This window comes from Ictalurus punctatus, chromosome 27, assembly GCF_001660625.3.
Source record: "Ictalurus punctatus breed USDA103 chromosome 27, Coco_2.0, whole genome shotgun sequence".
Lineage (NCBI taxonomy): Eukaryota > Metazoa > Chordata > Actinopteri > Siluriformes > Ictaluridae > Ictalurus > Ictalurus punctatus.
This window is the reverse complement of record NC_030442.2, coordinates 13487166-13514503: the sequence shown is the minus strand read 5'-3', so window position 1 is coordinate 13514503 and position 27338 is coordinate 13487166. Positions and strand designations below refer to the sequence as shown.

The 27338-nt window shown below is 40.6% G+C and overlaps 1 protein-coding gene across 3 annotated transcripts in view; it reads left to right on the top strand.

The window, feature by feature from the left end:
• mettl15 (methyltransferase like 15) overlaps positions 1–27338 on the top strand; it is a 77016-nt gene that overhangs the window by 43287 nt on the left and 6391 nt on the right. For all 3 annotated transcript variants that reach the window (XM_017459208.2, XM_017459209.3, XM_017459207.2), the window contains exons 3-5: positions 4559–4695; positions 15756–15947; positions 18934–19112. In XM_017459208.2, the coding sequence (XP_017314697.1) occupies positions 4559–4695; positions 15756–15947; positions 18934–19112 (508 nt within the window). The remainder of the gene's footprint in view (positions 1–4558; positions 4696–15755; positions 15948–18933; positions 19113–27338) is intronic.

Below are 27338 nucleotides of genomic sequence, written 5' to 3'. Positions count from 1 at the left end.
AAGCACATGGCGGCCATCCATACGATGTAAAAGAAAGCGTGATTCATCAGACCAGGCGACCTTCTGATCTTCTCCCCATTCGCATCAGTGTGCCTTGGGCACCCATGACCCTGTCGCTGGTTCACCTGTTGTCCTTCCTTGAACAACTTTTACTAACCACTGCACACCAGCAGTTTCGGAGATGCTCCGACCCAGTCGTCTAGACATCACAGTTTGGCCCTTGTCAAAGTTGCTCAGATCCTTACGCTTGCCTATATTTCCTGCTTCCAACACATCAACTTTGCGAATTGACTGTGACTGTTCACTTGCTGCCTAATATATCCCACCCTTTGGCAGGTGCCATTTAAACGAGATAATCAATGTTAAATAATGTTAATAATATTTTTTTTCTTAGATTTATATAACACTTTTCTAGGCACTTAGAAGTTGTTCATTTCACCTGTCAGTAGCTTTAATGTTATGACTGATCGATGTATACACTATATGGCCAAAGGTTTGTGAACACCTGACCATCCCCATACTGTTGGAAATACAAAGTTGGAAGCACACAATAGAATAGAATTAGAATGTATAGAATGTTGTTGTTCGCTGTAGCATTACAGTTTCACTGGACCTAAGAGACCCAAACGTCAGCATGAAGTTGCCCCTGTGTACAGTGAGGTCCGTGAAGACCATGGTTTGTCAAGGTTGTAATGGAAGAACTCTAGTGTCGTGCACAAAGCCCTGACTTCAACCCTACCTTTGGGATGAACTGGAACACCGACTGCACCCCAGGCCACCTCGTCCAACATCAGTGCCAGCACAAAGTGGCTCATCAGTGGCTGAATGAGCACAAATCCCCTCAGCCACGCTCCAAAATCTAGCGGAAAGCCTTCCCAGAAGAGTGGAGATTATTATAATAGCAAAAGGGGACTGGATCTGGAATGGGACGTCCAGAAAGCACATACGGGTGTGAGGGTCAGGTGTCCACAAACTTTTGACCATATAGTGTATGTTCCAGGCAGAAAAAACACTTTGAACCAATTTTTCGGTTTCTGTTGGTTGTTTGCCAGAATTCAGCCACAGCGACATCCAATGGCTTTTCCCAGACAATAAAGGCTAAAGCTGACATTCAATATAACCTTTGCTGTTTTTTGTTTCCCAATATTGCATGTCAGACACATGTGGCTTACGTGGCCATCAGCAGGAAGAAGATCTAATTGCAGTGGGAAAATGGCACTTGATTGACTCCCCCCCCCCCCCCCTTTGCTCTCCTAGCAATTAATCCTCTATTCATTAATTAACTCCTTAAGTATACTCAAATAATAATAGTAGGCAGACGGCACATCCCTAGAGTGACTGACTACGACACGTTACATTTATTTAGCTTTTAAAATAAATCATACTCATAAGAGTAGTTTTAATCAGGATCCACATTAAGGTTATTTGAGTAAAGTAGATGACAGCTTTTATTTTCATGCCGCTTATATGTAAGGAAGGTTTGTTGCTACTCTCCGCCGATTACTGGCGAAGCATCAGGACACATTAGTGTTCACACTACAGATGTTATGTGGCCATATGCACAACCACCTCCGAAAATGGTTTGATTAATCTGATAACAGTGTGTCTCCAAGACACATTTGACCCAAATACACTCGTATCAAATGCTGTCCATCTGCATTTGGATCACTCAAGACAAATGTTATGACTTGAACAGGGACAGGACTTTCTCTGAGCCACTGTTGCCAAGTTATGCAAAATTGTGATGCAAAACAGGCATGATGGGAGCGTCCTTCGGACAATTTGTTCCTGTACATTACCCCCAATGTGTCAGATACTACATGATCAGATCTGTACAACCTGACCAGGACATCAGTTAAAGGCCCCGGTTACAGACACATCATCACTTCTGAAATAATAAACGCCTTTATAACCAACCGTCAGTCCAGATTTAGCCGAGCGAGACATCAAGGAGTCTGGAGAGCAACCAAGCCTATTGTAAATATTTGTTCTGCAGGGATTTTACTTTTCAGTGTCATAATATTTGCTGGAGCGTCTATGCAGTACGAGGCTTACAGGTAGTGCGAACGCGTACAGGAGTATCTCTTAAAACCCACCAAAGCTTTTTCAGCAGGAGAGACCGTGACTCATACATTGACTTTTTCGGAGGAGAAAAGAGGACAGCGTGTCTGGAGTGTTTGAGTGCGAGAGAGAAAAAGCGATAAAATGGGTAAATGCACAAATGTAGTTTGTAACCTTTTAGAGTGAGCTTTTCACACTGGTGTCCACAGCACAGTGCTAGTCATCGCCACATTTCAGATCAGTTGTGAGATCAGAGCGACACGCATCTCTGAAGCAGACCTACATCTCAAAAATTACAACACATGACTAAATGGTATCGAGTACTAAAACACTGCACTTATAGTAACTATTTTAAGCCATTATATTATTTGCATTTGATTTTTGAAGAATTTTGTTTTGGTTGAATGTGACCACTCGTTTGAATGTGACCACTCGGAAAGAAGTAACCAAGGGAACTCGGGTGGCGGGGGGATCTTTCCACTTTTCCACAATGGAACTGACTAAATCGATAGACGGATCAATAAACGCCAATCGCTATTAAAGACGCTAAACATTCCGTTTGCTTCCTTGCTAAGGACATGCCTTTGTCTGTGATACCTCTCAGTCTATTTTCACTTGGAATATGTGTAGTTATTAGGCAACAAATTGAGTTGGAGGGCTGTATTTGTGAGTAGGACAAGCTGTAATGTAGGAGAAGCATATCGTGGAATGAGGCAGCATTATTATTTCTACATAATAGCTTGCAATATAATGTATCTTGCGCATGTCATACAACTTTATAGATTTCATATATAGCTTATTATAATAAGGATGTACCCGTCATACTTTTTTGATACGATACTGGTATCACTGAGAATCAACTCATATTGTCATCCTTACAGTATCTAAGGAACTTTCTTCAAGCTTCTCCTACCAAAGTTCTGAGAAACCTCAGAAGCATGATGGCGTTTTGTGTCCTACATTATATGGCCAAAACTGCATGGACACCTGACCATCACACCCGTACGTGTGGGTGTTCCCCAAACTGTTGCCACAAGGGGACAATTGGGAGTACACAATTGTCTAGAATGTCTTTGTGTACTGTTGCTTTAAGAATTCCTTGCACTGGAACTCAGGGCCCAAGACCTGCTCCAGCTTGACAGTGGCCTTGTGCACAAGTGAGGATCATAAAGGCATGATTTACCAAGGTTGGTGTGGAAGAACTTGACCTGACCCTGACCTCAACTCCACTGAACACCTTTGGGATAAATTGGAATGCCAACTGCATGCCAGACTTTCTTGCCTGCCATCAATACCTGATTTCACTAATGTTCCTGTGGCTGAATGAGCTCAAATCCTCACAGCCATGTTCCAAAATGTTGCTTAAAGCCTTTCCAGTAGAGTGGAGGCTGTTACAGCAGCAAAGGGGGAACAAACTCTGGAATGGGATGTTCAACATGCACATCACATGATTCTGATGATTAGATGTTCACATACTTCTGGCCATATACTGTATGTTTATGTAGAAAATCTTCATTTTAAATCCAGTGTTCTAGACCGCATCACCACTAATACTGAGCGGGATCGGGATGTCCGTATGTTATTATGTAATTGTTGTTGTAGTGGTGTCACATCCAGGGTGTATTCCCGCACCACGCCGTGTGTTCCCAACATAGGCTCCGGATCCACCACTACCCAGACCAGTATAAAGTAGTTTCTAAAGATAATTGAATGTCGTTTAACAGCAATGATGTTCGGTTTCCACTTCCTGTTAAAGAAACACATCAATTATGAATTAACATCTATTTCCGATGTGCTTAGTTATTCTGGTACTAATTTGTTGGTTGATGCTGTATTTTCAGAGGTTGTGTGATGTCACAGGGGGACATTTGCTACTGTTAATGCAGTTACAGTGGTGTGTAATAGAAATAGAAATAATTTCAATGATCTCAAATATAAGGGTTATTAAAACTTTAGGTTTTGCTGCTTTGCTTCTGAAAACACAAAAGACTAAGAGCTTCTTTTCTCACTCGCCAGTTTTCCTTACACATTAATGAGAAATCCAGTGTAGAAGTAGTGGAGACAGCAAAAGCTGGACTCAACTTTCCAGAATGGAATGTAGTTATATAACACAGTGGCACTGAGTTACTGCGGAGACACGGGTCGGCTAGTCAGCGACGTACGTGATGACGTCGACGGCGGTATTCGCATGAAAGTTGATCTGTTTCAGCAGAGTTTACAGATGAAAAGGCGAGAGAGCCAGATAGACTAAAGGAATAAAGCGCTGCTGCATCACTCTGTTTAGGTAGAGATGAAGCAAGACGTAAATCTCTAGTGAGTAGTTTAACTGCGTTGTGGGTAATGTTGGAAACCGTTAACCAAAGCAATAATATACACCAAAAAAAAGTCAACTCAATCAATTCAATCATAAAATAAATCTTTTGCACTACAGATGATCACATATTGATTATGTGGTGCATGTTACATTTCACTGATGTCTTTCATTACCTTGAAACAGGTTGTCTTAGATATGACCTTTGGGGCTGGAGGTCACAGCAAGGCCATCCTGAGATCTGTGCCAGGTGTGAACTTGTTGGCGGTGGATCGTGATCCTGTGGCATTTGGCTTTGCACATCAGCTAGCAGAGGAATACCCGTGAGTTATCTCCCCCCTCATTAAAACGATTTACTTGTTAGAATCGCATGTTTTGTTGACACTTTTTGCTGTCTTAATGAAGGTACAATACAATTTGAATGTCATATTTTAGACAAATCTCTAATTATAGCAGTTAACTATATTGTCATGGCCCTACTTTTCATCTATTACACTAAGAGACCTGTGCTTCCATCCTTTATATGCAAAAACATTCACTAGTGTGCAGCATTGATAGCTTTAGATAGTTCTGCTGGTTTGAGGCTGCTGAGAACTTGATTAAAAGCAGAGCGGTAAGAAAGGAGCTGCTGTTTGTGTATTCAACATTGGCATTGCATTTATCTTCTTTACTGAAGATAGACAGCCCATAAGTCTTTTCTCTGTCTTCACACCCACCCAAAGTCTTCTTCCGTCTTCTGTGCGTATCACTTAACTAGCAGCCAGGGTTGCTGTGTTTGCAGAGATTCAGAAACCCCACTCACACCCACGCTCAGTAGAGAAGCCCCGATGCCTCATTTGTCAATGTGGGCCTAAGGCTTCAGTGACAGGGAGAGACGCCGCCACCCACGCAGGTTCTCCCTGCTTTCAGCTCGGGGGAGAGGATGATGATGAGAGAGAATGAGAGAGAGAGACGGAGAGGATGGGAAGCGAGCTGGCAGGAGAGAACTAGTGGTTAATAAAGGGGAGACAAGAAAGAGAAGGCGTTCAGCCTCGTGCGAGCGAGGGAGTATATGAGGGTGGATGGAAATGAGATGTTCCTGATGCTGCAGCGTGGGTAGAGAGCCTTCTCTTACGTCGATGCTGGGGAAACCTGTCTCAGGGGAACTGCTGCAGCTACAGGAACACGTGAAACAAGCAAGAGGGAGGGGGAGAGATGAGAAGATTATGACAAGGTGTTCCATCAGCAGCTATGTATACCGTGACAATTGGGCCTCGGACTCCCACTCATGCAAGGAGTGAGAGGAGCTGAAGAAAACTAGCAACTAGCGAATGTACGCAGGCCTGTGTTACACAGCCCACACACCCCAGTGTTCTCTTCTCTTCTCTTCTCCTTTTTGTTTCATGTTCCCTTCTCTTTCCACTTCTCTTCTGATCCCTTCCACCCTTTATCTTTCATTCTATTTCCTCTTCTCTTTCCCCTTCCTCTTCCCTTCCCATCCCCCTTCACATACACTTACACATACCCTTTCATATATTCCCTTCCTATTCCTCTCCTTCTCCTTACCTTCTCCTTCTCCTTTCCCCTTCCTCTTCCCTTCCCGTCCCCCTTCATATACACTTTCACGTACCCTTTCACATTTTCCCTTCCCTCCCCTTCCCCTTTCCTTTTCCTCTCCTCTCCCCCTTCCCTCTCCTCATACAGTATCTCCTCCGATCATTTAGACTGCCTTGATCTCTCTTGCTTTTCCTTTTCCCTTTTCCTTCCCTCATATCTTCTCATATATTTTAGCCTGCCCTGTTCTCTCCTTATTCACTTCCATTTGTCCAGAACAAAACTTCCTTATTCGGATTTGCACAGCTTTCTACATTTTTGACCACTTTTCACATCATGTCAGATTTTTCTTAATCTTAATTCAATTCAAAAACAGTGCGCGCACACACACACACACACACACACACACACACACACACACACACACACACACACGTCAACTAAAACAAGCACGTCAGAGATGACAGCAGTACCTTCTGTCCTGAGCCACTTCAGCAGTTACTAAGGCACAGTATATGTTGTGTGTGTGTGTGTGTGTGTGTGTGTGTGTATGTGTGCACTGAATGGCCATGTAATGTTTTTATAACTGATGAATACCAAATGGTCCAAATCACATGGCATATACAAAATATATCTTAAGCTGCTTCCAAATAACTACAGCTTCAAGGCTTATACAAATGGTTAATGTTTTCTTGCTTTTCTGCAAATGAAGCCTTTTCCAGCAGCTCAATTTTTCAAGGTCGGGGGAACAAAAAAAGGAAACTTGTTAGAGTTCAATCTTCCAGTGGCAGACATGCTCTCTTGAAAGGCAGTGCACCCTAGTCCTTTGTGTATGGCTTTGTCTGTGTGCTTGCTTGTGATTGTGTGTGTGTTAGGTCTATGTGTGCCTGACAGGACTTGTTCTGTAGTTATTTTTTGCCAGCATTCCCCTGTTGAATGCAGTCAATCAGCATCTTGTCTTTGACTGCAGTGACGTAGGTGCGGTGTCCGAGCAGGGCAGTACAGGGGAAGGCTTCATGCTTGATTTGCTTAGGGAACAGCATGTCTCTCACACTCGACACACACACTAATGGATAAAGTTACACCGCGGTATCTATCCAGCATGCTCGTTTGATGAGCTGATAAGGACACCATCTGGATTTCTACTTTTCTGTAGGATGCACATATTTTATTAATGAATAATAATCCTACAGCAGGCCTGGCGCATACAATGCACACATAACATATTCAGTTCGTCCTCCACAAACAAACATCTCTAATCCCCGTCTGTCTGCGCTCTCTGAATTTGAGGACATCGTTTATGGATTGGTGTTGTTGAGGCGGTCAGGGGTCACGTTATATTATGCCAGCAGGAAATTGTTGCTTTTTGATTATTCAAAGTGGACACTCAAGCATGCATCCGGCTTAACAGCTTACACCGAAAAGCTCTTTTCTCATTTTTTTATTTTTTATGCAAACCTGGGGACGTCAACAGACTTATTCTCAGTTTGGATCCAGGCAATGTGTCATTGCTTTGCAGAGTCATAATTCAGTGTATTTTTTGGGGGGGAGGGGGAATGTTTTCAGCTTTGTACTAATTAATCCAGCCCAATTATTGTTCTTTAGCATTGATTTGCTGTCCTAATTTGACTTCAAATCAACCTGCATTGCATTTCTTTTTTTTTTTTTATCAACATTTTGAATAATACCAAGACATTGTACTTTCTTTAAATAAACCTGACTTTCCAGAAATGTAGAAATCACCAAATGTTCCTTTTTAAAATCATTTATCAAGAGGATAAACTGAATAATAAGGCATTCTGATTAAATTTTTTAGAACTTGAAAAAGTGCTACTTTAATGAAAACAGGGAATACTGTATTTTCTGACTTTCTGAGAACATACTAATTCTATTCTAAGAGCATTTACTCAGTTGCTTGAGGTTGGGGAAAAAATGGACACTCACAGTAAGAAGAAGAAGAAGAAGAGGCCTTTATTTGTCACATATACATTACAGCAGAGTGAAGTTCTTTTCTTCGAATATCCCAGCTTGTTAGTGAGTTGGGGTCAGAGCGCTGTGTCAGCCGTGATGAGGCGCCCTTGGAGCAGGGAGGGTTAAGGGCCTTGCTCAACGGCCCAGTAGTGGCAGCTTGGCGGTGCTGGGGCTTGAACCCCCCGACTTTCTGATCAGTAACCCAGAGCCTTAACCGTGAGACACCAGTAAGCTAGTGCATGTACGGATATAAAAAGCTCTCGGTTTCTAAAAAGTGCCCAGGAGAGGTATTTGGTTACTGCTTCATTTATTCTGAAAGGGGATGTATGACCTAGATCGGGGTTGTCAACTGGTGAGTCGTGGTCCAGGTGCAAACCCGGCAAAGAATTTCAGTCGAATGAACCAAGCACAAAAATACTGTAGAACCAATCTACATTTCCTAAACATGAAACATTGCATCTATTGTAGCAGATCCAGTGTTGTGGCTTGTTGCGGTCTGCAATGTGCGGTTCGTGAAGACAGAACCGCATTTTTATGGTATTTGGCATTTTACATTTTTATGGTATTTGGCAGATGCCCTTATCCAGACTTATCTGGACTTGTATCCAAGGAATTCACAAATTTTAGTTGAACTCCCCTGACCTGGGGTATTACTGAAAAGCGAAATATGATCTAAAATACTGCACAAACAGAAGAACCTTTCAATTTTCCAGCCAAACTCATTTTAAAGTGTATCTTGTACGAACGGAAACCCGTAAGTCTGCTTAAAATATGCCTCTTGTTTTGACTTTGCACCATGGGCACCATTTGAATTGATGCCACAGAATTCCAGACGCTCATACTGTTCAAATGATAAATCTGCTCAAATGACTGTTTCATACTCTGAGGTTCTAAACTTCCCAGTTCCCAGATCTCTCGATATTGGCCAGAACCGTTAGCCCCTTTAGCTCTAGAGCCATTTTGCAATGGAAACCTGCGCAGACGACACAGTTTTAGACTTGATCTCAGTGTGCAAAGAGTTGCTACTTTTTCTCTTGCCAGAACCGAGTGGGATCAAATCAGGCAAGATGCATGCAGTTCTTACTGCGCACCTTTTTCTTTAAATGACATCAGCGTCGTGGGTAGCACACTTATAAATAGACCAGTCCTTTAAAGCAATTAAAATGCTTTATTTAGAACACACGTGCATGCAATGGCATATGTTCTCACACACATGTATTCTAGTTCTCCAATGATCAAACGCTTGCGTGTTTAATGATCTCAGAGCTTACGCGAGTTAATAATTTCAATTGTTATGCAAGAGCTTTGCATATTCCGGATAGTTCTGTGAATTAACAGAGCCGTAGAGAGATTTTAGACACGCTGGCGCCGAACCTGGCACTGCTGGAGAAACGAGCTAGAGATGGAGAAGGAAGAGAGGACAGAAAACCATATTACTGTAGAAAAGCCATGGCAGTGTAGATGCTGAAAGGACTCTTAAGAAGCTACAGCTTTAGTAACCTTTGCTTGTTGCACTGTCAGTGACGCATGTGTTTTAATGTTGATAATGGATGCATTATGGGTGACTGAAGCGAAAATCAGTCTTTAGAAGCCAGCAGGTTTGCGTCTGCCGATTATATGTGCGTCATTTACTCATTCTGTGAGTTTCAGTCAGAGTTTGGGCTCGCAGGTGTTTTTGATGTTGGGTAGCAGACAAAAGCGGCCATTGCCATGCTGCCCACTCTCTCTGTACCACTGTGAGTTGTGACACGCTGCCTCCCACTCCTGCTGGGTTGCTAGGCACTCTTGTCATTCCCAGGTATTGCAAAAGCATTGATACCCAACTGGATCTATAAAGAGCTGCAGGATCTGCACGTATATCTGATAGTGAGCTGACTTACTCAATAAAAAAGGCAGGATTCCCAAAAGACGCTCCTAAAAACTCTCTGAAAGTTCTGCAATGAGTTTTTTTTTTTTTTAAATAGTTGAGCGTGTCAGCTAAAGCATCGGCTCGTATAAATGGCTTAGCTTCTAACTGTAAATGGATGGAAATGCAAATAATACAAATTCTAATATAATCTACTACAAAAGTGGTTTATTACATGTAATTAGTTCAGTTCCCAGTTTTGAAGGCTTTCTGAATACCTAAATCTCAGTTTAATCTCTGATCACAATGTGGCAGCCCTAAGAGTGGATAATACGCAAGTCATGTTATTCAGTTATCTTACCTTTATATTGTTCACTCAGTCGGCACAAATTTAAGTACGTTTCAATGTTGGATTGGAAAATATAGAAACCTTTGATATAGAACTCCTCGGAAGACAAGCACTTGACTTTAGACCTGGGGAAAAAAAAAAAAAAAATCTTACAATAGCAGATAACATTTTTTTTCTTTGCTGCCAACTGCGATGTGGATTTAATGTTATGTCGGCTCGATGTATATTATCCTTGATTTAAACATCACAGCAGGTTATATTGAGCAAAATCTTATCCATTTCCCGATGTTAATCCATAATTCCGTCATTTCGGACATTTTCCTTGCATCGCTGGTCGGCTCACGTATACACAGTTATTTATATCATCTGTATCTGAACAAACCTGACGTACCGAACTAATGATTTTAGAAATATAACACTACCAAGTCACATTTAGCCACGTTCACTAGTACAATGAGAAATTGTATCAAATGTAAAGGAGACAGTGTGTGTGTGTGCATGTGTATGTGCACATTTCAGTGGCCTCTCACATTGTCAAATTAATTACATCGTGCCATTCATCAAATATCTCACACGATGTCATTTGACATAATGCCTGCATAGATGTGTCATAAACGCTGGGCTTTAACAGCCATGACAGTGTGTGTCACGACAAGTTTGTCCGTGTCATCAGACATTTAGACACCATCATCTTCAATCTGTGTTTTAAGCAAAACAAACTTATTTGCTTTACATGTTTGTTTTAAAAGAACTGTCATGTAGTATAATCCCGGCATTTTATACAGCATTTGAATTCAATAACTAATGAATTAATCATTGAATTCAGTAATGAAATAAATTGTAGTTTTTATTTGTTTGATTTGGGGAAAGTTACAGGCAATTGAGTTGCATGACAAGTACAAAGATCTCCCATTTTTAGTGTGTTTAATCATCAGTGTGAATGTGAAGTGTTAACTGCTTTGTGTTTATGAGAGAAGTGTAGAGAAGGATGCAGGGTGGTGGGGCAAGATGTCAGCCTGGGGATTCTCTTTTTCCCCCACTTTAATCCGTGTTTTTTTTTCTTTTTTCTTTCTCAGTTATTGATCTGCCAGTTGCAGGGAATATCACTGAGGTTTCCTTCCACGGGTAAAATGAGCAAGCGATGCAGAGTAGTTGATTTTTATGTGATTTATTTATCTTCCTCCCACCCCACCGCCTATTTCAGAGCACTGAAACAGATCTCTGGTGGAATATCTTCCTTTTTTTATACACAGGATAACGGTTATTTGGTCTGAATGGTGCTTCACTATATAGTCATGCAAATGTTGTTATATTTATGGCACAAGAAGTCCTTTTTGGCAGCAGATGGGTCAGGTTTCACTGTAAAACTGTGTAATGTTAATTCACAGATTTGGGATCAAATCTGATGTCTGCTTTGACAAACCTCATGGTCTCATGCTAACCTTAGCTAGTTTTGATAATTAATATACATCATGACAAACACGCTAGAAAAACCTCGTCAACAGTATTCAGTCGCAAATCCACAATCGGGTCTTGCGTATTGCCCAGATATGTTTTTGGGGGCATCATAATGCTGTAAATTCCATTAAAGACAATGCATTTAATTTGAATTGTAGACTGTTTTCAGATTGCAGCACTGCTGCCTTGTCTGGCTTGGCAGACAAGATCTATGGTCAAAACCACCTAAAGTCCCAATGAATGCTTTAGTTGAGAGAATGCTACAGGTGTTTGGCTGATTACCAATTTGTAGGAAGAACTGCAAATCTTTTAAATGTATTTTTTGTTTGAGCCTTTTGAAGTGGTCTGTCTGAAGGCATGCCACAATGGGTCCGTTTCCCCGTAAATCGTTCAAGCAAAGCATTTGTAAAGGTTCCATTGCTCACTGATATTTTCAATATATTATTATTGAAGTTCAAAGTTTTATTAGGCTTCAAGGACACCATTATTGGTCTTCTGTTGTGTCATGCTGAGGTGATTACCCACTCCTCATCATTTGAGACTTTTCCCAGCCAGCAAAAGTTATCAAACTAATAGAGGTTAGAACTTTGCAAGTCTTTTTTGTTTAAACCCCAGGCCATGGTGGAATCTTAAAAACTGTATCATGATAATCTCCTAACCCTTGTCACTGGAAGTGATGTCTGAGCCTAGATGGTGTTCTTATTGTTTGGCACTTGGGGCTTTACTTGGAGAGATAAAAACTGGTGAAGATAAAGGCATTAAAGCTATCAGATCAGATCAGGGGCTTAAGATGCAGGGGGAAACTTGGCACCTCTGAGGCCTTAAATTGTCTGTGTATTGTCACTGAAAAGGGTAGAGGTGGCTGCCCAAGCACTTGTTTTCTATCTCTCCAAACCCACTGATCCATGGTGGGTCCCGTCGTGAGCGTGTGTGGGCGAGCAGGAAAATGCCTCGCTATAGATTCTCTGACAAATTAATGAGAGAAATGGTTTGAGAGAGAAGCGAGGGAAGCCCTGGCTGTGGGTGCAGACTTGCCCTTGATCTTTCAAGCTGGCTCGTGGGCGTACAGGCACTACATGTCCTAATGGGTAGAGCCCCCGGATGAAATGTGTGGGAGAGAAGGAGGACTTTTGCTCATGCAGAACAGGGAGGAGTTTTCTTTCCTCTGCCACTCACATTCCCTGCATCATGGTAGAATTTTTGGCAAGAAGGCAAAGGATCTCCCGATGTGGTACGTGATGGCCAGATAAAAACCTTGATAAGACATCATTCCAGCCTAGTTTTGTATATATAGATTCTCCTCCTTCTCCTCATGTTTCTTCTGCTCCTCTCCTTTGTGAAATTGTGTGACCTATACCGGCTTACCTGGATCATGCTTCATTTGCACACTCACCTACAAAAGGTCACATGAAAAATGTATGGCTCCTCATCAATCGGGCAGGAGTTCGGCAAGAGGGCGTGACCGAGAGGTGGAGAAATCACAATGCAGCGAATGTGCTCTTGTTGTATATTACACTGCGAGACTTTGACCACTCATTTGAGTACATGTTCCAATCAATCTGCCAATGCATGATGAAGTTTAAGCTGAAAAAAATGCATTGTAACAATATGACTGATTAAAGATGCCAGTGTTGCCTTCTAATTCCCACCTCTACTGAAAATTAAACCATCTCTGCCAAACACACATGTTAAAGTGTGTGTAAGCATTGATGCATACTCTCAGTGCATGTTGGCATATGCCGAATTAACTTGGATGCTGTATTAAATCTCCTTCCCCACCCCATCTCTCTTTTTCTCAGTGTCTCCAAGGTGATAAACAAATGGAATGTTATCTTCCCCGTGGGATGCATATTATTTGGTTTTATTTGGTTTGGTATCGCTCTCTCTCTCTCTCTCTCTCTCTCTCTCTCTCTCTCTCTCTCTCTCTCTCTCAGCAATAGTTTATGAACTGCAGTAGTCAGACACCCACTAGGACCTTAGCAACTGGGTAACCAGCTCCACACTACAGCAGAAGTGCACTTGTCACAGTTTGCTTTCCGTTTCCGAGTCCACGAGGCTGCAGGTAGCATGAGGCCATAGTTTCCCCTGAATTTAGTGCAGAGATCCGTACTCGTCTCTGAATTCTTACCCCATCTTGCCCTTAAGGTGCCTACAACTGAAGCAGAGTACAATCCAAACATTTACCTGATAAAGGAGCTGAACATATGCTGTAAGTTTCTGCCAATGACCTGAAACAATCGCAAGACAGTTGTTGAGAGAGTCACGACTAGTTGTGAGCTTTGAAGACTATACCAGTGCCCAGGATTACTAGCAGCTAGTGACAAAACAGTACAGACAGCCAAGCAAAACTCGAAATGCTTTCATGTATGGCTAATTTGAAACAGTTTCTGTAAAGTAATGTATAATAGTAATAACAGAAATAATAGTGTAATATGCATAATAGTGAGGAACTCGGGTCAGCAGTCAGCTCAAAGAATAAAAAGAGGACAGACAGAAAATAAACACAAAACCACACTCGGCGTGAGAGTGAAGAGGGTGCTTCTACATCAATAGAAAAGCAATTTTGAAAGAGCTGAGTCTTCAGTCATTTTAGGTTGTGAGTGAATCTGCAGAGCAAATATGCCAAAGCCGGACAATTCATTTCACCATTGTGGAACTCTTAGGGGGGGCAGAAAGTGTTAACTCTTTAAGGGATTCTGATAGGAAGAGAGATTCTGAAAGACACCTTTTCTCAAATGGCAACCATCTGTTAGACATATGGTTCTCCACAGGACCGTAAAGGATTCCCCCAGACCAAAAAAAACCCAAAAAAAAACGAAGAACCCGTTTGGTGCTCAATGAAACCTTTTTTCTAAGAATATAGGTACTGTAACCCCACATGGTGGTGACCCTGATTACATGACATTCACACAAAGACCTTTGTGCTTAGAATGGCGTGCGGGAACTGATGGGTGTCGTTGAACAAGTAGATGATGTTTCATTTGTTATCGTGTAGGCAAACATCAAGGACTGGGAGTCATTAAGATGAAGAAGACCATAACTTGCACGTTTTGATTGATGGAAGAACCAGATCCACTGCTGCGTCTTGGACCATTTGTCAGATTTATCAATTAAGTTCTCTTGTTCAACCAATCAGTAGTCCAACCCTTAAATGGTGAGTGTCTGGACAAGGAAACATACTACAAATCCAGATCTTCCAGATGTTTGTGCACAAGCATTAGAGATAGCCATGAAGCAGTCTATGATGGGTAGCTGGTCACTGTGTGTTAGTTGTTGGTTCCCCTAGGATGACAAACTGAACTTCACAGTAAGGCTGTGTTGAATTGAAAGGTGGGAATGATAAGCTCTGCTTTTGATAGTGTGAGTTGGAGATGGCAGACCTTCATTCAGACTCAAAATCCTCTGAGGCATGATGTAGTCTGTGCCGTGATTGAGAAGTTCTCTGGGGAAAGGACGGGTAGAGTTGGGTGCCATTACTGTACCAATTTTAGAAGCTGCATGATTGTGATTGTTAGTGGTCCTATTGATGTGGTGAACCAAGAAAAGAGAAGAGGGCCAAAGTGTTACCTGACATGACTTGGATTCTTTTCCCCTCCTCCCTGAAAGATCTTTGGAGGAAGTAGGGCTTGAAGAGTTTCTGTGATGCGAAGTCAAACGCTGAAGATAGATTCCAGGATAGTCTCAAGGTAGTGACTCATCTGGAAGCCATTGTTTGGCGTAGCAGGTAATTATTTTTTTTTTATAAGAAAATAAAAAGAAATGAACTGAAAACAGAACACTGAAATGCTATTTCTCAGCAGTCTGTGACTAGACTAAGGTGTACCGAGGAGTTCAGAGGTGGGAAGGACATGTAGTGATGGTTGTCATCAGCATAACAGTGGTAGAAATTGTTTGGTGGTTCATGGGTCCCAGTGGTGTGGTGTACGGTGAGAAGCGTGGGCCAAGTTGTTGCCTGAGGTGACTTGAACTCTTTTTGCCTACATGACACCGAACAGGAGGATCTTTGTGATGAGTAAGAATGCCATGGTTTATTGAATCAAAAGCTGGGGATAGATCCGGCAGAGTGCAAACTGATGACTTGTCGAATTCTGGGTGTCCACAAAAAGGTCCATAGACCAGTTTCAGGGGAGTGGCTCCTATTGAAGCCATTGGTTGGGATCTAGCAGGTCATTGAAAACAACACATTCAAGAGTTCTTCAGCTCATTCTATTATTTTCTCTCCAAAGGGGCCAAGTCAAGCCTGTTCTTGGGCGTTTCAGTGAATTAAAGGATCTCTTCATCGAGCTCGGTTTGGGAAACAGGAGTGTGGATGCTGCCCTGTTGGATGCTGGCTGCTCATCAATGCAGATGGACATGGCAGAGAGGGGCTTTTCTCTCAGCAAGGATGGCCCTCTGGACATGAGAATGGATGGAGACAGGTGCCTTATACAACTTTTTTCATGTTTCTACATAGACCAGCTCTGACTACCACCAATGTTTAAGTTAATGTTGTTTTGCTGGTACAGTTATTACATCTACCATCTTTGCTGTTTGTTGTAACAAAGGTTCTTTCTAGGTTTCAAAGGGTTCTGGTGGAAATTTTTTTTTTTTTAATTATTTTTTTAATTTTTTATAAAACATGTGCTACGTATTATACGAAACCTTAGAGCAGTTTCCCCTTAAAGTTTTCCAAGTAGAACCCCTTTAAGAAATTTTGACTGCTCAAAGGAACCTTTAGGAACCCTTCTTTAATAATAATAATACTATTTTAATTAATTAATCATTTTAGTGATTTTAGTGATAGTGATTTTAGTGAACTTTTATTGAAAAGGACATCAAAGTTTATTTTCATCAGGTTATGTACAGTGCATGATAATTAGTTCCGTATATCTTGTACTTTTGCCTACAACTATTTACTTCTGCCTCAAATCAGCAAAAAAAAAAAATTGCACATCAAGGAATTAACCAATCAGATTTTGACATGATACATACATACCAAGTACTCCAGAGAGATGTACTTAGGAACACAGGACTCTGCAGTCCTTGTGAGTTTGTCAGCTGTTCTTAACGATAGGATAGCGGAAGTATTCAGCACTACATAGAAATACACACCAAAACCTGTTAAACCAGGCATGCGGGGCATCGCTAAGGCATTCTTTTTAAGGGCATTCCCTTGAGTGCATACGAAACGGGATGGGAGGAAGACGGGAAACAGAGGGACACTGGGAGAAAGGGAAAGGGAGAGAGTGTGAAATGGGTATTTACAAGCTAGAGTGTGGGCGAGTAGGTGTGCGAGTATGATGGTAATCTCCCCTCATTTAAGCTGTAAGGCTGTTTCAAGATGAATCAGCCACCCACACGCTGGAAGCTTTCTCTAATGGAGAGATAACACCCTTACAAAAAAATGATCCTGACATTATCAAGCTCCAGTCCCGAGAAAAAAACTGTTTATGCAAACATGAAGAGAAGCCAGAAGAATAGGATATAAGTCAACTCGATGAGCAACAAGTTTCCCCAAGTACACAATCTAAAATGACCACCTATGAGCACATCATTTTACATAATTTGCTGAAGAATGCGACTATGTGAAAACATGCCAGCTCAAAGTGGCGCACTTTGTCTCTATGCATAGCTGCCAATGTAAAAATTTACAAAGAAAAACAGTTTGCCATTGCTAATAGCAGTCATTTGCTTTGTTTACTTGTGGGTTCTTTTTTACGTGCCAGAATTAATATCAATTTGTCTAACAAAGCCGTCATTATCTACCCATTTAATGTCCCTTTTGTCATTTTGAAAAATGGATACAATTTTTATTATTATTTATTATTTTATATTTAAAAAAAAAAAAAAAAAAAGAACTCGGAGAGAAGTTTTCTGCATGGTAATGAAGTGGATAAAACACCCACCATGACTGAGTCTTGAATTATTCTGGGGGCGAGATAGAGAGTGGGGAGGGAGAGAGAAAGCGACAAAGAGAATAAGACGGAGAGAGAGAAAAGTTTTGAGTAGGTCGAGTGAGGCCCAGCCCACAGAGTCTGTAAATGCTAATACTTCTCTTCTCATCGCCCAACGCTACCAACAGCAACTAAACTTTAAGGCCACGTGATGCACGCATTCAACTCCCACTGACCTTGAAAGGGAAGAAAAGGTGGTTTATGCTCTTTTCTCTTCATGTCTGAGTAATGCTTCCACTGCTATGTGTTGTGCCCACGTAATTAACAAAACATCACCGCTAAAGCCACCGTGGATGTCCTCGTGTTCTGGAAAAGAAGGATCATGATTCGTTTTTTTTTTTTTTTTTTTTTTTAATAGCGGAAAGGCCAAGGCGATGCCTACGTCTCAAGGCCCCCTGCTAATTACAGAGGAGTATTGTGTGACTGGCTTTCCCTCAAGGGACATCTCTAGAGGATGAGCATTTTACAGTGGACATTTGATATCTATATATAGGATTAATAGAGTTTAGATGTTACTCTCCACAGTGGAGAGGTACGTTCAGCATTTTCTTGCCAAAATGTGCAGGAAGAAAGGCTGCATTTTTAGCTCGCCTACATGCTCACCTATGTGCCACTTACCAGCACATAGTTCTACAGGATTTGGTGTGACGATGTAAAAACACGCTTGCTTCAAGTGACGCCCCTTGATTCTATGCATAGTTTCCAGTGTCAAGTCAACTAAAATTGACAAAGGAATCGAATTTGCTATTGCCAGTTTGGTTAAATGAATCAAATTCAGTTTTCAGTATAAAAGTATTATTAACTCTGATTTCAGATTTGCGTCACTATTCAATCTGACATTCTAAGGGTGAGATTATTACATTAGGTTGCATTAGGTGTCTTTTTCCGCCCACTTTAGCGTTGAATCGCATTGATTATCTTTGTAATGATGTGGGCGAAAGGGGCGGAGCCTATCAGGTGCTCTCGGGCGCAGTAAGTGCTAACTCTTTGTTAATTTCATTAACGTCTTACCAGTTTGTTTTAATGATGTGGATGTATGCTCGCTCACTCTCCTCTCCTCTCCTTCGATTGTTTCCCACAGTTTGAGGATGTAGGTGCCTTTAGCGGAGAACTCCACTATTCATACACAAATAAATTGTGGGATTATTTTAGACACTGGGGTTGAAATCCATATATTTGCTATCTACCACCTCTTTCTTCCTCTCTCTTCCTTGCTCACACACACACACACACACACACACACACACACACACACACACATGCTCTTTTTATAGATCTTGAGCCCACATCTCCCAGAGTGGGAAGGGGAAGAAAAGAGGAGGAGGGAGTGAGGGAGGGTGTTTTATTTTTTTCTTTCTTTCTTTCTTTCTTTCTTTCTTTGCGCTGTTGTCGAAGAGCCGTCAGCCTTTGCTCCTGTCGGCGAGGAACTCGTGACGTCAAGTGGCTTAATTGGGCTCCTGTTTGTGCGTAGGTACCCCGGCATGCCCTGCGCGGCTGACGCCGTCAGCGCTTTAGATCAGCGGGCGCTTGCGTGTGTGCTGGCTGCGTACGGGGAGGAGCAACACGCCAAGAAAATCGCGGCGGCCATCGTGCAGGCACGCAGCCTGTATCCCATCAGCCGGACGCAGCAACTGGCCAGCATTGTCGCAGGTACCCCCCCCGAAATTAATTCAACACACCATCTCGCTTAATTAAAAAAAAAAGCAACGATACACAAAGAGAGGCAGAGAGAGGGAAATATTAATCTGAAGTCTCCCTTTGGGATCTATTTATGCTGGATCGAGGGAGGCTGAGAGCGAGAAATACAGAACAATGCCGGTTGTAGTGCGAAATACTTGTCCTCCTTCCCGTTGGCTCCTATTTGACTTTCTTATTAATAGAGTCTTATTAATAAAAAAAAGGTGAGACAAACATAGCGATAGGGAGGGAGGGATACATCTGGATGGTGCCCTTTTTTCTTCTTCTTTTTTTTCTTTCTCATTTGTATTTACACTTACACCTCCCCTTAGTCTCCCTGTTTTTTGTTCTTCATATTTTATATTTACGTCTACAATGTCCCTTTTCCCTTCTCTCATTTGTCTTTTGTTGTAACCTGCCCTCTTGCCCTCCCCCCATCAGCACACACAAGTCTCACCATGTACACAAACCACACTGCGGCAGCTTCATGACCGTATACGATATTATATTTATCAGCTTGCTTTGTTTGCACCCTCGCTGTTTTTATAGCCCTATACTGCTGGTGAGAAGGTGAATAAAGGGGGATGGAGCGAAAGAGAGAGAGAGCGAGAAAGAAGGGAGGTTCGGTGGATGACGGTGGTGTCGGAGCAAGCACGTGCGTCACAACGGGAGAACAGGTGTGAGTGAGGGCAGTTGTTTCATCTTTTTTGAAGTGCCGAATGAGTCAACACCAGTGTTTATTCCAATTAATCCAAAAGGTCCTGACTGCCACGGGTCCCTTGGGAGCCTCGCCATTGCCCAGGGAAGCAAGAACTGTGGTCGAGACAGGAAAGGGAAAGAGGGAAGAATGGCATATCAACCGTTATGATGGGTGTCATGGGAATTCTTCCTCTCTTCATTTTTCTTAACTTATGCAGATGAATCTACCCCATAACATTATACCTTTTTGCTCCTGCATTAGGGGTTTAGCCAGCCTCTGCATCCTCGTACAAAAATGGGAATTCATTTTTTTCTCCATCTTCTCCAGCATCCCCCCTCCCTCACACCGGAGATCGATCTCTGCTGTTGTTTGCAGTATGCACCAGGTTTTTTCATCTTCCCTCCTCATAATTGTTGTCAACCATGAAATTTGTAAATGAAGCTATGTTTTTTTTGTTTTTTTTAAAACGGGCTTTCTCTCTGGCAGGCCGATATACCCTTATTTAATATCTGCTACTGCTTAATGGAACATATCGGATAGGAGCTAGGTCTACACAGATTTAATATTCTCATCAGTATGGGCCCAGCTGGTGTGACAGGAGATTACACACAGTCCCACCGGAGAGCGATCCCTCGCCCCCTGAGCGCAGCTCCGTGGTTTTGTGTGTGTTGGCCCGGTATGAATGATAATGAGCTCCAGCCCAAATGCTGGCTCTGGGCCCACAGCTTGTTCACACTCTCAGTGACACCAACCAATAGCAAATAACCCCCCCTTTCCAACACCTTCAACCACCACCAAACACATGTACCCCCCCCCAAACACCCCCAACTACAATGACCACACACACATACACCCCCCCACCCTTCCCAAACAGTATCTTATCATTCATCTCAGTCAATGAAATTCTTGTTTTTGCTAACTAGTTTTTAAAACAAGAATTTTGTCAACCTAACTATTTGTATTTCTTTTTTTATATGGCAGGTACAACCTAAAACATTACTAAACACCAAAAAATATCATCGAATCCCTCACAAATTTGCCCTGAACAAGAAGCCCAGATTGGATGAATATGCAAATTAGGAACACCCCCAACTCTATTTGCGCTAGCCACCTTCTCTTGTAAATTGATCCAATATCAGAAGCCCTCAGTGTTTTTCAGTGCCTACATTTCTATATTGTAATTAAGGTTGGTTAATATGACAATACAATAATCCTATCACGATCATATCATGATTCTTGAAGACATTTCTACAATACAGAAATGTCCCAGCAATACAGTAATGTTTAATAGTTTAATATCAACAAAAATAAATAAAGTTGTATTTTTTTATTCTTAAAAACTTATTGTACTAATACACATTTTTACTTGAGAAAAATAATTCAATAAAAAATATTGAACACTGAAAGGAGGGGAAAAAAGCTTTAGAAATCTGTAAAAATTCTAACATTTAAGATTAAATGTCAAGTTTTGACATCAAGTCAGCTCTTTCCAGTCAGTTTGTAATTATTTGTTAAAAAAAAAAAAAAAAAAAAAAAAAAAAGATTTGAATTGAATAATGTCAGAACATCCATGATAACTCCAAAAAGTATTGTGAAAATTTATTGCAGTATTGATATAATATATCGTCATATATCCCTGCCCTTATTGTGACATTATAAAATCTTAGGAAATAGATTAAATCTGGAATCATTTAGTTGAAAGGTTTTTCAGTTTTAACATTCAGTTCAGACCCCTACAAGTGAGTGATATTTTCTATCAGTGATAAAACCTCTTTGGGAAGCTACCAACCCCTAACTATCCAAAGATCCCTTGAAGAAAACAGTGGAAGCCCGTATTTCTTATGCAGCATTCCAGTATGCGCCAGTGAGATTTTTAGCTCCTTCTAACAAAAAAACATTTTGAAAATTTTGCCACCTTGTAAAGGGTAAAATGATATCTAACAGTAATTTTACTTAATAACAACATTAGCTCAAATGAATCATTTACTATTTTGGATTCAAAACAAGACAAACGAAAACAATGAATAATTTTTCGTTTGGGTTTTATTTAAATTTGATGATGGACTCCTATGTCTTATTAATAAACCTTATGCATCTGCACCTTACACTTTTCTACTTACACTGCGAAAAATGCACTTGAGCCATCAAGCAAAAATCTAAAGCTGATTAATTTGGCAAAGACTGGACCTTCCAGTGGAGTGGTTAGGGACGCATTTGGCCCTCTGCTCCTGTTAATATGAGTATGGGACGCTAATCAGCTCAGTATTGATCACTGGCTGGAGTGTAGCCTTGTTGTAATTCTGATGAAAATTGATCTTTCAACTTTCTCCCTCAATATTTCTTTTGGCCCTTAGTCATTCTCACAGCCTGTGTTAGCAGAACCTTGTCCAACACCATGCCAACCTGTACAGGTTTGAAAGTAGACCTGTGTACCTGTCTAATGTTATTGACTTATTATACGATATGTGGACTAGATCGTTTTTGTTGACCTCGATATCGGCCATTGTGTTAACTTGTGTGTTTGTTTACATAAGAATGAATGTCACCAACATTTTAGCCATTCACGCTGCTTCTGTCCTCTCAGCTGCTCTAGGGCCGTCAAATTAAAATCCGAACTTCCAATGTCCGTCGGATTTAAGATAAAAATGCACACTCCAGTGCAGAAACTGTACATTCGAATGTACGATGCATGTTTAAGTTAATATATAAATATGCGTATATTTAGTTTATTTTTTGCGGTTTATTATTCCGTGCCGTTTTAGTCACAATAAAATGGACTAAAGTTAATAAATATGACCTGATGAAATGTTAACTAAATTGAAAGGATATTTTTTGTAATTTTTTGCAATTTCAATGTCTGAATATTCTTACTATTTAAAATTTCATTGCTCTTTAAAAGGGTGCATTATTTTGCATTATTATGCTATTATATTATCATTATATCAGTGACATACAATGGTCTTAAAATGACAATATTGTTTATCACAATTATTTCTGGGACAATATATCATCCAACAAACGTAGTTATGGTGACGAGCCTATTTGAAAGAATCATAATTTTGGCCTGTATTTCATCACACCTTCATCCTAGATCCTGTTGTCTAAATTTCTATGGCAGTAATGTACAGAGCTGAATTATTGGTCTGTTTCCTGGTTATCTTATGCAGGAGTCTCTTTTCGTCTCAACGGAAAGGCTTTGATTTCTTTGACTACCTTGGCTGCGTTTAGCGCCTTTTGCGTTTTGTCTGGATCACTGGTGTAACGTTAGCCGAGGCAAAGCTTCATGTGGCTTATCCACTAACACTTGCCCATCAAGCTTTTATCGTCAAATCTGATACCATACCCAAGCCCTGCTCCGTTGAGATTCCCTCACCAACGACAGCACTTGACGATATTTCTAGCGTACTATGTTCCTACACAGCTAGTTGCTTTTATAAAGCGGGATTTATGAGCTAATAATGAAGTATTATTGCTCACCAACATTGTGCATAAAACCGCCTAATGCCTCTGCGACACATTGGCTGTGCCAGTCGGTTATGGTCCTTATAGGGTGTTCAAGGGAAGCAGTATCAATCGGAGCTGTCTAAAGTTATTAGATCCTCCATGTTCTGTCTCACAGGCAAACGCCGGGCTCATCCCCGACTGGAAGATAATGTTTAAATTTGAGCTAGCTGCACAGAGTAAATGAGAAGATGGAGGGCCTTCATTTTATCTCTCTGTATCTCATTTTTCTTTTTTCATCCCTAGAGAGAAACCGGCAGAAATATGTTGGGTTTGTCCGTGAGACGCAGTCAGCACAGATGGCTCATCAGTTTGTTGTCATAGCAAGGGATTCAGTCCTGCATTAAGAATATGCAGGCCTCCTATCGGTCATTTTAAACCAGAATGGACTAGACTTCTAGTTCAGTTTTCTGTTATTTTTTAAGTTGACTCAAATAAGTGATTGAAGTGATTGTCTTTACTGGATACCTGGGTACGATTAGCCAAGCCAGTTAAATTGAAAGCATGTATGGCCCAAAATGAAATCTTAAAATCGGATGCTTTTCCATCTCTTGCCCACAAAGCATTTGGTTTCTTGTCTACACTTGTCTGCCCACAAGCTTCAAAATCTTGAAAGTAGAAATCTGATTTAATATTTGTGCTACCGTGTACCGTATATGCAATTCCACCCACTCGTTTCTGACGGGAAAAACATGAAAAAAAAAAAAGTTAAATAAAATAACAAAAAAATTCCCAGACATTCCATTCTGAATGGTTCATGGTCAGCAAAAGCTTGATATCTGGCTTGAATTCTTTCCTGAAGTCTGGCGTACAGATCACTTAACTGTTTATTTGAAGGCCTGGAAAGTTCAGACATTTTTCAGCTACTATATCTATCATATCTTAACCCCTGGCATTAGAGATGCCGCGTAATGTGGAATAGATGTTACACAATGCCACTATCTGTATCTTTTTTAGTGTTCAACATATCAGTATCTCTCTCTCTCTCTCTCTCTCTCTCTCTCTCTCTCTCTATATATATATATATATATATATATATATATATATATATATATATATATATATATATATAAGAATTTAAATGTTTTTAATCCTGCATTTTTTACATTTTTTTACACTTCTGACAAATATACTTGGTTGTATTTCCATAAATATATACAAATTGAATTAGTATAGTTTTGGATACCGTCACCCTGACCAGGCAGTTACTAAGGGCGAACGAATGAATGCTGTAAATGTATCATTCATGTTAACGAATGTGGTCTTTCTTTGTCCTGCAAGCGTCATATCTCACTACTTACTAAAGAATGAAAGAAAAGAAAAAACTCCCAATCCCATGTGAAACTAGAATAGTCTGTCCTATTTATGTCTGTGTTTGTATCTGTTTAGAACACATTATCTGTTCATTCTGAATAATGTACTCATATTCAGTTACAATCCCAAGTGTAGAAGCGTGTGAAGCACATGGATTATGTGTTATAACAGTCCCACGGAGTAAGGCTGCTGAAATAGGATTACTTCCTGTCTAATGCATGTACGAGGAGGATCAGGGCTGTAACTCTGAGACAGTGGGATCTCGTTTCTATACAGTGTATACAGTAACACCACTGTCTGTAGTACATTTGCTCCATGGTTAGCAGGCTGCTTTATTCGTTCTCATTTTCAGTTTTGTCCTTTTGATGCTTGCTTTTCCTGCCAAGGCGTTTTAATACCAGTTTTAATAAATTTATGGGCAGTAATTAATTTTCGTAATTGAAGCGACTTGATTTAAGAGCTATATGATTTAAAGGGCTTTTAAAAAAAAAAGCCCCGCCCCTGTAAATCAAGCGACTTGTTTTTCTGAAGCAGTCAATGAAAGCCTAACCACAATCATAGTATTTTAGGCCAGGACTTTCATACTATCAATTGAACACAACAAGAGCACAATCAGTTCAGCAACCTGATAATGTGTTCATGTGCACAAGCTCTAAGAACACAAGGCTAATTATGGCCACAGTAATGTAGCCTTGAATTTCAAATGGGCTTTTTGACTGTAGGGGCAAGAGGGGTCCATTAATAATAAAAGAGTATTACAAAAGGAAGGTCGTCATTCAGTCCACAGGTTCGATTAAGAATTAGCCTCCTATTCAGGCTGAAATGTGTGAGGGCAGAGCCTTGTTCAAGAGTGCCCTCTCTCTTCGGGACAGGAGGGTGTCGCACAATATAAAGCCAGCCCCAAGCAAGACGTTGTGCCAATTATCCAGTACTCAAGCAGCTAGTTACCCGATAATCGCTCTCTTCTTCTCCTCTTAATGAGGACCGCTCCATATAACCGACACGGTCCTGCACGTCTTTCTTCCTGTATCTCATATGCAACTCCATCCATTATAATTACCAATCTAATTAACTTTTTTGTAAAAAAAAAAAAAAATTTAAGTTGAAAAGTACAATAATAAAGGGGAGTGAATAGATTGTAAGTAAATAAAATGTCTGCGAATACTTTCTTGTTAATTTAGTCAAATTAAAGAATTACTACAAATATTTCTTATATATATACACAGAGAGAGAGAGAGAGAGAGAGAGAGTTCTATAATGCTGTATAGAATTAAATGATCAATGTTTTATGGATATGTACACTATACGGTGCACCTAAAGTCACACCTAAAGACGTTTTCTAAAATAAAGATACTTCCAGAAATATTGGAATGATAATTACTATTCTGAGCACTAAAGTGTAAAACAACCAAGTAAAAAAGTTAAAGCAATGCGGTTTGCCTGTGGGTTTAAAACGCTATAAATTCTCTTAGGCACACTGTTTGAGTTTTCTGACAAACTGCTTGTACGTTGTTCCGGGCTTCTCGCAAAACTTTCTGCAGTTCTCGTCTCTGCAGGTAAAATCCCAGACATGCTCCATGACGCCTGCTAACTAATATGGTGTATTACTCAGTCCGTACAGGATTTCAGGAGTTTGTTTTTTGCGGTCGTTGAAGCCAAAAATGCTTGATTTTTGGGGAAAAATGACTTGAATTGGCGGCATCATGACGGCACGAAATTGTTTTGAACACGGTGATGTTTGTTGGTCAGTGAGACCTTTTAGCTGTACTCGTGTCCGACACATGTGACCAGTAGAGAGCTGCGTTGTAATGGCTGCACTTGAGGCGTCTTGACCCAAATCTGTGGTAAATCTCCTCCAAATATTGTGGCGTTTGCTTGATTTTGCGTCAATTTTGAAATCCTGGAGGGACTGACTACTTGATAAAGTGCAAAAATGAATTCTTTGAAAAAATTAGAAAGCTTTTTTACTCTACTGACATACTGTTGCATCAGGCATAAAATAGGCAGCAAAAGTTGGGTACAGTGTTATATTCTGTACCTCGCTCTACAAATCTGGATCACATTTTTAAAATACACACGTTTGAAAATGTACATAAACTAAAATTGCTATTTGTTATGGCTTTTTCATGACCTTAGAAGTATAACTTTGAGAGACTCAAAAATTCTGATTATTTAACGGAAACATTCTTTCATCAGTCTTTCTTCTGTAAGGAGGTCTGACTCATTCTCTGTCTAAAGGTTTGATGTTTGAAGCCAAGGACACGACTCCAAAAAAATTCTAAATTTCAAATATGCTTTCAGATTCAACATTATTTGCATTAACAAAGCAAAATAATATTATGCAGAATCCTACATAAGGTTCTCATGTTTCATTTGGGGAAAAAAAAGAAAATGATTTCTGTTATTGAAAATTATTTCTCGCACTACTGCGATTTAAAAATGGCCACATCATTGTCCTTAAACTAACTTTTTTTTTTTTTTTACGTACGTCCCTGTTATAGTGATGTTTGCCGAAGTTGAGCTTCGGTTTGTTTGTTTGTTTGTTTGTTTGTTTGTTTTGTTTTGTTTGCTCGTGCCCATACCCTCTTGGTTGCATTTGCAAGTTAGCACCATCTGTTCTAGCATGCCATCTTCTGCTCCTCAATCCCCCCCCCCCCCCCCCCCCCATTTCATTTTCATTCTTA